We start from the raw sequence: 14,369 nt of genomic DNA, 5'->3' as shown, positions 1-14,369 counted from the left end.
TATTACATTTATTGCAATTATTATATTTAAATATTATGTGGAAATTAATAAAATAAAAAAAAAACCATAAAATGCCACGTGGAAAAAAATTAATTGAAAATAACCACAAAATAATATGTGCCAAAATAAATGAGAGTGATATGTGACAAAAAGTTCTTTATTTAATAGAGAGGATAATTAAAGTTTTGAGAGAATGACAATAATAACCGTTTTTATTAAGTTCTATTTTTTTATAAAATAGTAAAAAAATAATAAAAAAAAGTGACCCAAAATAGTTATAATTTTTTTAGGCCACATTTATGAAAATCCAAATGATCTACAAAAAATTACATGGCGTGCTAAAATCTAGTTTTTTTTCCCGTATTTTGAGCATTTGCAACTCTTTCATACAAAATCTGTTTGGACTGTTTTTTCGTTGTTATTTGTAATATCTTGACACAACACATTCCCAATGTGGAGGCTGACAAGTCATACTCATTTGGAATGTTGAAACTCATGTTTTGTTAACAAAAATAGAAAGTGCAAGTTGGAAAAAATTTCTAGCAAAATTAGACAAAAAAAAAGATATACCAGTTGGCTCTAAATATATTTTTTATTATCATAGTAATTGTATGGAATACATTGTATGGATTTTTGCGGTACGTATTTTTTATTTTGACAATATGGTCTCTGATTTCAGGGTCAATATGACAAGATAATACAAACTTTTTCAAAAAATATAGCATTTTACAGATTTTCGCAGGTGATGTCATTTTTGCAGATGACAAAACGACGTCATTAGGTTTTTGAACAAAAATAAATTCCACAGGCCATTTCGATTTTCGCAGAGTTGTCTGTGAAAATTATGGTTATTTTTTGTATTTTATATTTCTTGACTATTTTGTAGAAAAACCTCAGAAAAAGGGTTATTATAATCATTTTCTCTAAAAAAAAAAAAAAAAAAGGTTTTAGCTTTAAATGCAGATAATATCTTTAAGGGCTTTTGACACGATCCCTCAAGTTTATCAAAAAAAAAAAAAATGGTGTAAGCTTGTATGCATTAACGAACATAAAAATGTTTGAACATACAATTTTTTTATATTTTGTTTTTCTTCTTTACATATAGTTTTAAGGTTACCATGAAATAAAATTCATAAGAAAACCTTTAAATTTATAATTTTTTTTACTTTCTACCCTAAGTATGTTTATATTCATGCTAAAAAAACATATTTATACATGAAAAAAATAAATGTTTAAACAAATATTGTATTTACATTCTATAGAAATACTATTTCTTTATGTATAAGATTTTTTTTTGTCTATTTGTACGGTTTAAAACCTAAAAATAGGTTTCTAGATATATAAATACATATTCTTACGTATTTAGAAGTATCGATACATTTTAAAAGTATAAATACGTATTTCTGCGTTTTCTAGACATATTAATATGAAATATACTTCTAAATACGTCGAAATATATATTTATACTTCGTCAAAACATGTTATACTTCTAAAAATAGTTATACTTATAAAAACGTAAACATATTTCTTTTAGAAGTATAATCACATATTTTTACGTATTTTAAAAGTACAAATACATGCTTTTGGAAGTATAAATATGTATGTATTTAGAAGTATAGACTTAGAAGTATAAATATGTATTTTTACATTTATAGAAGTTTTTATATATATATATATATATATATATATATATATATATATATATATATATATATATATATATATATATATATATATATTTTGCATATAAAACATTTTTGATTGATATATTTCTAAATACATAAAGATATGTATTTATATTTCTGAAAAACATATTAATGTTTCTAAAAAAATGTAAAAATATGTATTTATACTTTTAAAAAATATATCTATACTCTAAATATGTATTTATACTTCTAAAAAACTTAATTTTACATTTTAAACCGTTTACATAGGAAAAAAAATTGTATAAAAAAAATACAATTTGAAAAGAACGTAAATACAATGTTTGTTTAAACATTTTTTCATATATAAATTTTGTTTTTTCGGTATGAATATGTATAATATAAAAGCAAAATATACTTAGTGTAAAACGTAAAAAATTATAAGTATAAGGGTTTTTTGTGAATTTTATTTAATGACAACGTACAGCTATCACATGTGAAAAAAGATAAAAATAGTAAAAAAAATTAATTATAAAATTCAAGCATTAATTTTTTTTAGAATGATGGAGATGCATTGAAACAAAACAATGTAGCAAGATGTCAGGGCAACAATTAAAGATATAGTTTAACATTGAAGAGTAAATCCAACTAGTTGAATAGAAACTTAGACCTATATTTACTTAGACCTATAGAAGAGCAAATCTAAGGAAGTTAACTTAGACCCGGGGCAGACGCAAGATTTTACAACATGGGTTGCACGAGAGAGTTAGGGGTACACGGTAGTAGACCACCCTTGCTTAGACCTATGTTTACGTACTCCATCTAAAAATAGAAACTTGAATCTCGTTCGTCTGTCTTTATAGGAGCACACCTCACTTTGTTAAAAAGGAGTTTATTTTTAGCTTCCATATAAACTAGAGAGAAGAGTAATCATGGCTAACTAGACCTGACAAACAAGTCGTATCGAGTCGGGTTCGTGTCGTGTCAAGACATGAAGACATTAAACGAGTTGTGAGAGTTTGACCCTAACCCGACCCATTTAATTATTATGTCGTATCGTGTCAACCCATTTATTTTTTGCCGGGTTTCGGGTTAAGGTTTTGACCTTGTAAATATGTTGTGTCATGTCGGATTTAAACATTTTAAAGGTTGGAAAGTAGGAGACAGAGAGGCGAAATTGATAAAGTGAATTGATAAAATTTATAGTAAGTTTAGAAGGCAAAATGGAAAGAGTTAGAGTTTAAGAACAAAAGGTATAAGTGGTGAGGAAGATTAAATTAAGTCAGTTTAAAAGTTTGTATTTTAATTTTAATTTTTAAGTTTCACCCACTACAAGTCTATAATATATAATATATTTATAAAAATATAAAATTTATAAAAATTGATATATAATTAAATGGGTCATATTCGAGTTGAAAGTCTTGACCCTAACCCAACCATTTAATTGTAACATCTACTATTCAGGTATTTGTTTTAGCCTTTGAGTTATGCTTTATTTATAATTTAGTCCCCAATGGCAATTTCGTAATTTCGGAGTTGTTGGAGTATGCAGGGGGTACACCCTCGTACGCAGGCGGTACACCCTTATACGTTGAGCGTACTTCAGATCGCCTTAGTACGCAGGGTTGTACGCACCCAGGGTGCAAACCCTAAATTTTAGGGTTTGGACCCTATTTAAACACATTTATGGCCTCATGCACCCTCTTATCTTCACCCTTCCACCTCATTTGAAAACCCTAAAGAGTGTTTGTGCATTGTGAAGCTTGTTGAGCCATTTTTTGTTCCATTTAGAGCTTTTGGAGTAGAGGGAAGAGCATTGAGGTGGTGATATTTCACTCAAGGCTTTAGGACCAAAAAGGAAACAACTTTAAGCAAAAGCTAGATAGTACCTAAACTTGGTCTTTGTGAGTAAAAGGTACTCCAAGGCATTTGAGTTGTCCTTTCAGAGGTTTTAAGGGGTGTTAAGTCATAAAGTTGGGTTCTTGGTCACTAGTTTTCCTCCATGCAAGTGCTAGATGGTCTTAGTGGGTTAAGAGACTAGGGTTTTTGGAGTTAAGGACTTTATAGCCATGTTATTGATGGATTTTATACAAACAATCCTATGTGTGCATGCAACCCTAGAATTAGATCTATGTTTTCACTATTAGTTACACAACATTATGAACACATAATAAAACCCTAATGAGTCATACTATTTTCGAAATTCACCAAGAAGATTAGAATACATACCTTTTGTTGTTATATAGTAATAACAACTCAAATCCTCCTTGTAATGGCTTTAGAAAGCTTAGAGTCACAAGTGTCACTCCTCTAATGACTCACAAACACCAAGAGCAAGGATGAAGAATAATAAGAGATGAGGCACCCAAAAACGTGTGGAAACCCTAAGGAAACTCTTAGCCACGTTTTTGGTGCTCTAGGGATCCTTAAATAGTGAGGCTATTAGGGTTATCTAACAAGGAAACCCTAATTTGACTGCTTAAGCCCTAAGCAACCCATGGACTCCCTCCTTAGAGGCCTAGGACGATTTCTAATGGGTTTCCCCATAGAATTCGTCCACCCCTCTAATATGGAGTCCATTAGCCCAATATTCAACTATCATACATTTGACAGTTCTAGTCCCTTAAGTTTAATTAATGTCTTTTAGCCACAAAATTAATTCTTAATTAATTATTGACTAATATTAATTAACCAATATGATTTCTCCTTTAATATATTATTCTCATAATATATTAATAAATCATAATTAATCCTCTCTCTCTATAATTCATCCTATCAAGTTGCTTTGGTGAAGGCAACCCAAAAGGACCATGCACCATCGGATCAAGTACCTATCAAAATAGTTATTAACTTAGACACTAAACTAACAGTTATACCATAAGGTTGGAAACTTTATGGTTAAGAATATCTTTTGTTGCCTAGATCTGAAGTTTGGATGTAAGTGCTTAAAGGATTAAGCACTTAATAAGAGGGGTGGCAAGCAACCGCGTACGTAGGGTATACTGAGGGGTACAATGAGCGTACGAAGTCAACTTCCCGATCCCCGATCAACAGTACGCCCCACATACTGACTGAGTCGACTCGATTGACTTTGACCTGGATTTTGACTTAGGGTTTAACCTAGGGGCATTTAGGTATTTGAATGGTAGTCTGAGTTTTGGTTATATTATTCGTAAAGGTGACCGGTAGCGTAGGTTTCAAAGCAGCGTGTCAATTTAGCTTTTCATCTGTCTGTGAGGTGAGTCTTCTTACCACCTTAAGTGGGTCGAAGGCACTAAGCTCGACCCACTATATTGTATGAGTAGAACTATATGTTATCGTATGATGCTATTTGATGTACTTGTATGATTTATGTATTGAGCTATATGGGCTCGGAGTCATTACAAACTTGGGGTTAATACGAACCCAATGGAGACACAACTATATGTTGTTATTTTGGATTGATACGGACCCGATGGTTGATACGGACCTGATACAGCCACATGCTGTTATATGATATGTATGATGTATGTGGTAATTTGGGAAGACCACTTAGCTTTATGCTTACAGTTTATGTTTATGGTCTTAGTTACTTCCAACTCACAAGGGAAGGGTTCGATGTGATGGCACAACATCCTCCCCATATGATTTAAGCACTTGATGTATTTGTACTCTGAGGTTTTGGAATACTGTAATGCATGATGGCTTTTGATGCGATCAATGAATGAAAACAAATGGTTTTTAAATGAAAAAATTTAGTATTGTTTTTGGGTTGTTACATTAATTTTCGTGTCATGTCGTGTCAACCTGTTTACTTAAACATGATTAAATCTCTTACTCAAATCTGCTAATTTTGTGTCGGGTTGTCATGTCGTGTCATGTTTTGCCAGGTCTAAGGCTAACCTTAAAAAGTTACATCTTCCGTTAAACCAAGGGGAAAATGTGACACAGTGACAGACCCAAAAAGAAAAACCATGTGTTGCATAATTTTTTTAAGGTTGCATTAATATAAAAAAACACATTTTCGATGCTTGTTTCCGTCATTAAAAGGATTTCATTGACATATTTATACTAAAATTTACACTTATTAGGAATTTGTGACGGATTTATGATGGATCCGTGACAGATTTATGACAGATTTTGCCGAATTTACACTAAGTCTACACTTAAAGGTAAATTTTGAGGAGTTGCCCCGTGCCCGTATGACTCTGGGACACTAAGCCAATTCCGGATGTTATTAGAACATCCGCAATACCCATCAATCTTTAAGTCTATTCCGGATATCATTAGGACATCCTGATGTCATATCAATCTTTAAGCCAATTCTAGATATCATTAAGACATCCGCAATACCCATCATAACCACCATAATGGTGAGTGCCACTTCATCATCACATCGTACTACTAAAACCATGAGATACCTATCACTAACACACCATTCCACATCATTTTTAATTAAATTTAATTCAAAAACACAATAAAAATACAATAAACACACATATATATATATATATATATATATATATATATATATATATATATATATTTTATACTAGGTTTTCATTAAATTAAAAAAGACATTACATTAATTAAAAAAAAACGTCAGTTTAAAATAAAATAGAAGAAAACATAAAAAAAACTCAAATACAAACAACTACCCGTAATCCTATTTTTTTAAACAATGTTATTTCGTTTTAAGGAATTCTTCAAATGTTGACAAGTTTTGAGATGTGCAAAACGTTTGTGGTTTGTGTTTTCATATTGATCCATGACCACATTAACCGAATCGATATCACAATCGTGTACATTGTTTACAATTGTAAATTTCATCGACATCACAACATTTCACACTCATATCGCTCCACTTCGAATATATTTCATCAAGATCTCGACTTGGACAACCCATTAAACCATAGAAAAAGCTTCGAATTTTTCCCTAAAAATCTGTAGATATTTAATTATCTCTGTCTTCCGAAACCGACACTATGTTTGTGCTAACTTCACTTCTTTCTTTTCTGACCAATTCATCCTTTTGGAAGTCATGGTTTTTGGAAGAGCAACACAAATGTGAATGTGAATAAAAGGAGAGAACGATTGTTTGAAATATAAGAAGGTTTGTAGTGATATTTATGTAGGTAAAATTTTAATAAAACAGACGCCCAAAGTAGCTGCTATACATGATCAAGGGAAGAATCAAAGAGTAAATGGTTTTTCATTAGGCGTTGTAGGTCGATTTTGGCTTCACCAAACACCACTACCACACCCGACCACAAAGGTCCGAGGTGGTGTGCACGAACCATGATCGTGACGACATAGACCACGACCCTTCTCCTTGCGACAATAAGAAGGCCTTAGCATGTTCACACTAGAAGAAAAAGTGGTCAAAACACACGAGAAGAAAAGGTGGTCAACAATTTACTTTCCATTGTTGCAAAGGCGACAGTACCCACAGAAGTCCTATCTACAATTAAGCACTAATGAACATAAGACTTAACTTATAAGTTATAGTAATATTTTTTTATTTTATTTTATTATTTTTTACAAATAGACACGTGAGATAGAAACGGTCGGTTTATAGATAACGATTTTTGTCTTCAGTAGTTCAGTTTCAATCTTTGTTCACTATTTATCTTTGAGGATTCCATTGAGAAAAGAGCTGATTTTTGTCTTCAGTTTCGATCAGTGTTCATAGTGTCTATATTTTTTTTTGTCGAATTTCTTAGATAGATGAATGGCTCTTCTCCATTTGCAAAGCTCTGTTCCACCCTCTCCTGACCAGATTGACCTAAGGACATGGAACAAGATCATCAAGAGACAAGTAATCGAAGGGAACACCAAAGGAGCTTTTCTTACATACCAACAGATGCAACAAACAGGTATCTTCACCCCAGATAATTTCACATTTCCTGTGTTACTCAAAGCAGCTTCTAATCTTTCGAATCCAAGACTCGGTTTAGCTCTCCATGCCCAGATAGCAAAAACGCCCTTTGACAACCATATGTTGGTCCAAACTTCTCTTCTCAACATGTACTCATCGATTCAAAGAACAGATGAAGCTCGTAAGGTGTTTGATAGTATGGAATCGAAGGATACGGTTGCTTGGAACTCGATGTTGGATGCGTATGTTTCATCTGGGAATTTGGATTTTGCATTGAAGCTTTTTAGATTCATGCCTAAAAGAGACCTTTTTTCACTCAACATTATGCTGTCTGGGTATGCGAACCTTGGTAATATGGATTCGGCAAAGGCTGTGTTTGATGAAATCCCTGTAAAAAATCTCATCTCTTGGAACTCCATGATTCTAGCATGTGGGAATTACGGAGACATGGAAGAAGCACTTAGGGTGTTCGATGAAATGCCTGAACGAGACGTCATTTCATGGAACACATTACTTGGAGCTTATCTCAACAATAAGATGTTTGACGAAGTTATTCTGCTGTTCTACAAAATGAAAGACGAAGATATCATCCCCCCAGATTATCTCACAGTAACAACAGCTTTATCTGCTTGCGCTGATTTGGGGTCACTAGAAAAAGGGCGCGAAATCCACATCTACGCCTTAGAAAAACGACTAACATCAAGTATGCACGTAACCACTTCCCTAATAGACATGTACGCCAAATGCGGATGTCTAGAATCCTTTCTAATCGTCTTCTACAAATCTCAAGTCCGAGATGTTTTCTGCTGGAACGCCTTGTTATCAGGTCTTGCTATCCATGGCTACGGTGTCATCGCCCTCAAGGTGTTCGATGAAATGCTTCAAAGAACAAAACCAGACGATGTAACCTTCATAGCTTTACTTAACGCATGCAGCCATTCAGGCCTAGTCAAAGAGGGTCAAACCCTTTTCAATTCCATGGAAATCAACTACAACGTGACTCCTAAAATCGAGCATTACGGGTGCTTGGTTGATCTTTTGGGTAGAGCCGGGTGTCTTGAACATGCATATAAGGTGATCGATGAAATGCCATTTAGACCAGGGAAGTCGATTTTGGGTGCATTGCTTGGTGCTTGTGTGAATCATAGAGATGTTGTGATTGGGGAAAAAGTAGTGAAAATATTGTTGCAAAGTTATGGTGATGATGGTTTGAATGATGGGGATTACATGATGGTGTCTAATTTGTATGCATCATGTGAATGTTGGCATGAAGCGGATCGTTGGAGAGCAATGATGAATGATTCGGGGATTGTTAAGACTGCTGGATTGAGTTCAATCACTATTGGTAATCGGGTGCACAATTTTTTGGCTGGAAATTTTGATTTTGAGTTTAGTTAACCTGATAAATGCATAAAAAAAAAAAACATACTTTCATATACTTTCATTTATTTGTGTACTATAGCATCAACATTGTACATTCATTTAATTTCTTATGAAGGCAATTTATTGCTGGTTATCATGATCTTTTTTTTGAACATTTTATATTAGTTTATTTGTTAGATGTGTAGAAAAAATGAAAGTGACTAAATGAAATCGGGAAAACTTATATTTGATGGTCTTAATGGTTTTTTGAAACATTTTATGTAAGTTTATTAGTGAAACGTGTATAAAAATGAATGAATTTGTATAATTTTAAAAGTTGGTTACTTTCACAAATTATTATATACATTCCAAAACTACCTTGGGGACTCCCTGTGTTTGTTTTTGTAAGGTTTTATGATTTTTGACTTTTCCTTGTTTCAAACACATAGTATAATTTTTTTTGGAATGATAGTTATTAAAAAGAAAAAAAAAAAAAAAGCTAGTAAGATGCTAGAAACAAGATACATTAAAGAAATAGTATGACTTGGGTTGTGTAGACAACCAACCCTATTGATTTTGAGTTTTGCTACAATTGAAAATCAAAAAAAAAAAAAAAATTTTGTTTAAATTCTCCAAAGATGTAATTTTGATCATTTGATGGTTTGACAACATCCAAAGAACCAATTAAAACACGATAAAGATAAAATAATAAAATTATTAGTTTATTAAATCCGTACTTAATCATATATAACACGACAAACACATCTTAAATCATGTTAGTTTTGTGTCGAATTTTGTACACGACATGAGGTCATGTTTTTTTACACTTGACATGAACACAAATTCGAATTCCGCTTTCATCCCAATTTCATCTCGTGTTGTGACATCGATTGACACTCATATTCACATGCGATTCCCAATTAAAATCTCCTAAAAAGAAAAAAAAAACTTAGAAAGTCCCAAGTTCATCAATGACCAGTTAAATTCCAAATATTTAAATCAATTTAACATGAGAAAAGAACATGATCCACTATCTCCAACTTGGTATCACAAGAGGAACAAAGTTTGGCATCTACACTAATACCCCGTTGTCTAAATTTACCTTTTTTGAGTGATTAAATGGGTGTTTGGATAAATTAGTTTTTAGCTTATTAGCTTATTATATGGGAATAAACAGTTTTTGCAAAAGTATTTGTGGTGGGAATAAACAATAAACTTTAAGCAAGAGGGGTATACTTATTAAAATCAGTTTATTTAGCTTATTCCTACAACAATAAGCTGATTTTTAAGGATTGATATACAAACACTTAAACTTAGCTTATTGTGGTGGGAATAAGCAATAAGCAATAAACACCCTATTTTCTCCTATCCAAACACCTTCTAATTTAGCACACATGCCAAACTAACATATTGACTTTGATAGGCACCAACGTATTCCATCTTGTTGGTTCATCTCCCTTACAAACAAATCCATATTAATCAATTTTCTAGCTAAACAAACTATAAAGATACCCTCTCTGACTATTGCTTTGATTCATCCACCCTCCTTCTTAGCATCTAAGACATGAGATCCACACTCTTTGTGAAAATGATCAAAAATCAACATTGTTTATCAGTTTCAAGGAGATATATCCTTGGAAACTGATTTTAGAGAGGGGATCCCTGACCAACATGTCTTCCTAAAAAAATCTTGTTAAACAACCATCACCTATCTTTTCACACATAAGGAGTCGAGATCAACGTCTTTTCTTCTAACCATATGAAGACCTCAAAATACCCATCCAAGGAGACCCGATATGACCACTAGGTTAGGAAGAGTTTAGATTGACATCCTGACTATGAATAACTTTAATAACTTGTACCCATAACAAAGGGTTTTTGGCACTGTTGCACAATAATGTTTGTCAAATTTATACATTTAATCATTCAAGTATTTTTTGTGCTCAATTGATCATTAACGTTAGGAAATACCAACTAACTAAGGGTTTGAAGGAAATTGTATCCGGTTTACGAGTGACATGCTGACGTAGCTTCACATATGTGTGTTTGTTTTTGGCATTGTAGCACAACAAAATTTGGCGAATTTGCACATTTAGTCATTCAAGTAACCAATTGTTCCTGTATCAGGTCATATATGTTGGATTAGTGTCTAAGTCCATAACTATTTTGGTATGTACTTGACCCGATGGTGCATGGTCCTTTTGGGTTGCCTTCACCAAAGCAACTTGATTGGAGAAATGAATAAAGAGAGAAAGGATAATATGATTTATTAATATGTTATAAGGATAATATATTAAAGGAGAAATCATATTTGTTTAATTAATATTGGTCAATAATTAATTAAGAATTAGTTTTGTGATCAAATGTAATTAATTAAACTAGAGGGGCTGAATTGTAATTATGTGATAGTTACAAAATAAGGTAAGGATTATCTTATATATATGGTGAACGAATTTGAGGTGTAAATCCCTTAGAATTCGAGTATGATAAGGATTCAAGGATTATCTTATTGGTTGCTTAATGGATAATCAACTAGATAAGGATAATGACTGAAACCCTATCTCTACACCTATATAAACACCCCTAGGGCCATGAATTCGTATATCCCTTCCCAAGAGGTCCTAGATACGAATTCTAACCTCTCACCTCTCTCCTTATACCTTCTCCACTTGCTTATGGTGTTTGTGAGCCATTAGAGGAGTGACACTTGTGACTCTAAGCCTTCCAAAGTCAATACAAGGAGATTTGGGATTGTTATTGCTACATAACAATCAAGGTAACACTATAAACTTATTTTCATGTTAATATGATTATATGTATACTAGAATTAGGGTTTATAGTCTTGGATTCAAAGCATGTACAATAGAGAAACCTAGATCCAAGCATTAGGGTTTGTATGAGCACATAGGATGTCTTATGACCAAAACCCAACAGTGGTATCAGAGCCAAGATTGGTTTCAATTGTATTGATGCATATTTGATCGAAATAAGCACTGAAAATCGATTTTTTGAGTTTCTGAGTGTTTGACTCGCCGAGTCACTTGGTGAACTCGCTGAGTCAGCTGTACTCGACGAGTCCAGGTCCAGACTCGACGAGTCAAAGGGTCTGACAGCTCAGATTCGCGATTTTCTTCCTGTTTTGGTTTTGGATAATTACCATAAACTTGTTTTTGTGATAAAATCCGAATTTTTTCATTATTATGTGATTATCCTTACCAAAATAGAAGATAATTGTCAAAGTTTAGATAATCACTTGTTTTATTAGATAAAGTTTGATTATTTGTAATTTAGATTTGAATTATCTTGTGAAATAGTTTCAATTTATCCCTTTAGGTTTTATAGTTTAAATTTGAACCCCAAAAGTTTTGTTGTTTTGAAATTTAAATAGTTAAAACCCTAATGTTTTGAAATGTTTCAAAACTTGCCCTCAAGTTTTGGAATTTAAAGTTGATTAAAAGGTTAATTAGAAATGTTAAATTCTAAAACTCTAGTAATGTTTTGAAAAAGTTCAAATCACACCCTTATGGTTTTATTAATTAATTAAGGTGTATAATTAAAAGAGATTTAATAAATCCATAAAAGTTTAGGTTAACCTTTTAATTGAATTAAAAGTGTAATTGTTAAAGTTAACCATATAATATTTTAAAAGTATAAAATACACTCTATACTATATATAACATTAAAAGTCTAACATTATATATATGTATGAGTAAAAGTCAGTCTTACCGTTAGTAGGCCTCATTCACGAAGCTGGTCTATAAGGGGTGTTTAAGGAAATTGCCTATAAAATGGCGATTGAATGGGTATCCACTCTTACCCACCGCACTCTTGACTAGTGGAGGGTCGTTAGCCGAACGGGTAGGATAGGACGAAACCTTCCATTATAAGTATAATGAAATACAGAGTAACTAAATGTTTCGCAAATTCCCAATCTTAGTTACTTAGGCAAAAGTGAATTGATGCAATTCCATGAAATTACACTTTGTGCCCTTGCGAAGACGTTAGTGGAGCGTGTGTGGTTTACCGGCACACTAAATGGTTCTAAGCAAAGGTAGCAAAGGGTGACTCAATGTTTGTCATAGTTCGGTGGAGCGTGTGTGGTTTACCGGCACATCGAATAGGTGATTGCAACATGTGAGGGCACCATGTAGTTCGCATGGTTATTCACACCCACTTTGTGATCCTCGGCATCCCAGTCACAAACAAGAGGGGCATATCGAGATTTAAACATGCCATTGAAATGTTCAATGAATCTCAAAGGATCTAGGAGTTTTCATAGATTTAAAACTTAAATTTCTTTTTCGTTTCTCATGGTGAAAACTAGTGAATCGTCATTCACTTACCTTCAAATGTTCTGCGATTTGGGTTACGGCATCCCTCTCCCGAGTTGTAGGATATTGTGTTGGGTCCTAGCCTTGGAATTTCATTTGGGTGATTTACCAAGGACTCAATCAATCAACTAACTTGAATTCATTTTTCTCCCGATGTCAAAGTTCGACAACTATGGTCTTCTCAAATCCCGTGGAACAAGCATTCCACATGAAGATGATATTCCACGATTCGATCGAAGAACAAGAAATCATGCTTCACTTCCTTCTCCTCCTCCAATTATTCTCCCTAACCCACAAGATTGTAAATTTGAAAAGTTCAATATCACTCAAGCCCTTTTGGCAAGTAAACATAAAGAAGGAAAGTCGGTGTGTGCACACGTCCTAGGGATGAAGTCGCACATTGATAGACTAAGAATGATAGGATCCATTGTCGGTGAAGAGATGGCTGTTGATTGGGTTCTTCAATCACTTCCTAACTCATATAGTGAGTTCGTAAGAGAGTACTATATGATGAACCGCGACGTAACCCTTATAGATCTCACCTATATGCTTATTGCTGCTGAATCAGCAATGGTTTGGCGCAATAGAAAAGCAAAGTTGATTGGTGAATCTGCCTTCGAGACCTCTGTGGATATAGACAATGGCAATGAAAGACATGCAATGATCGAAAAGTTTGATCATAAGAGAAAGGCGATGTCTGAAGTAGTTCCATGTGTTGTTCCAAAAAGAGTCAATTTGCTTTTATTGCCAAGAGAAGGGGCATTGGAGACGAAGCTGCCCTATTTACCTAAGAGATCTAAGAGATGAGAGAGTCGAAACCTATGGCTCTAATTTAGGTAAAATCCATTGACTAACTCTTTTAAGCTTCATTCTAGGTTCTGAATACATAATGTGATAAGATTACAATTGATGTTTAGAAGGATCAAAGAAAAGAAAAGAAGCTTAAGGGAAGAAGTGAGCAAAATCTAACCGTGAAGGAATGGATTTCGATTGCGTTTCTCGAAGATTAGATTCTTGAGCTACTACTTAGAGTTAGAATTAGATTGCTAAGAAAGATGTATTTGCATAAGTTTTTCAATGAGTTGCATTGTGAAGGACAAATTTTTCCGCAATAAAATAAATTTTGATTTTAAATTTGATTTATTTATCCTTACAATGGCGTGTATGAAAAATTGA

General features: G+C 33.1%; 1 protein-coding gene across 1 annotated transcript; it reads left to right on the top strand.

Moving 5' to 3' along the window:
* Positions 1–7,353: 7,353 nt before the first annotated feature.
* On the top strand, positions 7,354–8,898 carry LOC145040675 (pentatricopeptide repeat-containing protein At3g29230-like). The gene has a single exon (XM_078988581.1). The coding sequence runs from the start codon at positions 7,354–7,356 to the stop codon at positions 8,896–8,898; it is 1,545 nt and encodes a 514-aa protein (XP_078844707.1).
* Positions 8,899–14,369: the final 5,471 nt, after the last annotated feature.

This window comes from Lactuca saligna, chromosome 4 (genome assembly GCF_052625555.1).
Source record: "Lactuca saligna cultivar CGN05327 chromosome 4, ASM5262555v1, whole genome shotgun sequence".
Classification (NCBI taxonomy): domain Eukaryota; kingdom Viridiplantae; phylum Streptophyta; class Magnoliopsida; order Asterales; family Asteraceae; genus Lactuca; species Lactuca saligna.
The sequence above is the reverse complement of the archived record's forward strand: the minus strand, read 5'-3'. Positions and strand labels throughout refer to the sequence as shown.

What these genes read in the sequence shown, in the direction of transcription:
- LOC145040675 (XM_078988581.1), top strand. Translation starts at nt 7,354, where the DNA reads ATGGCTCTTCTCCATTTGCAAAGCTCTGTTCCACCCTCTCCTGACCAG.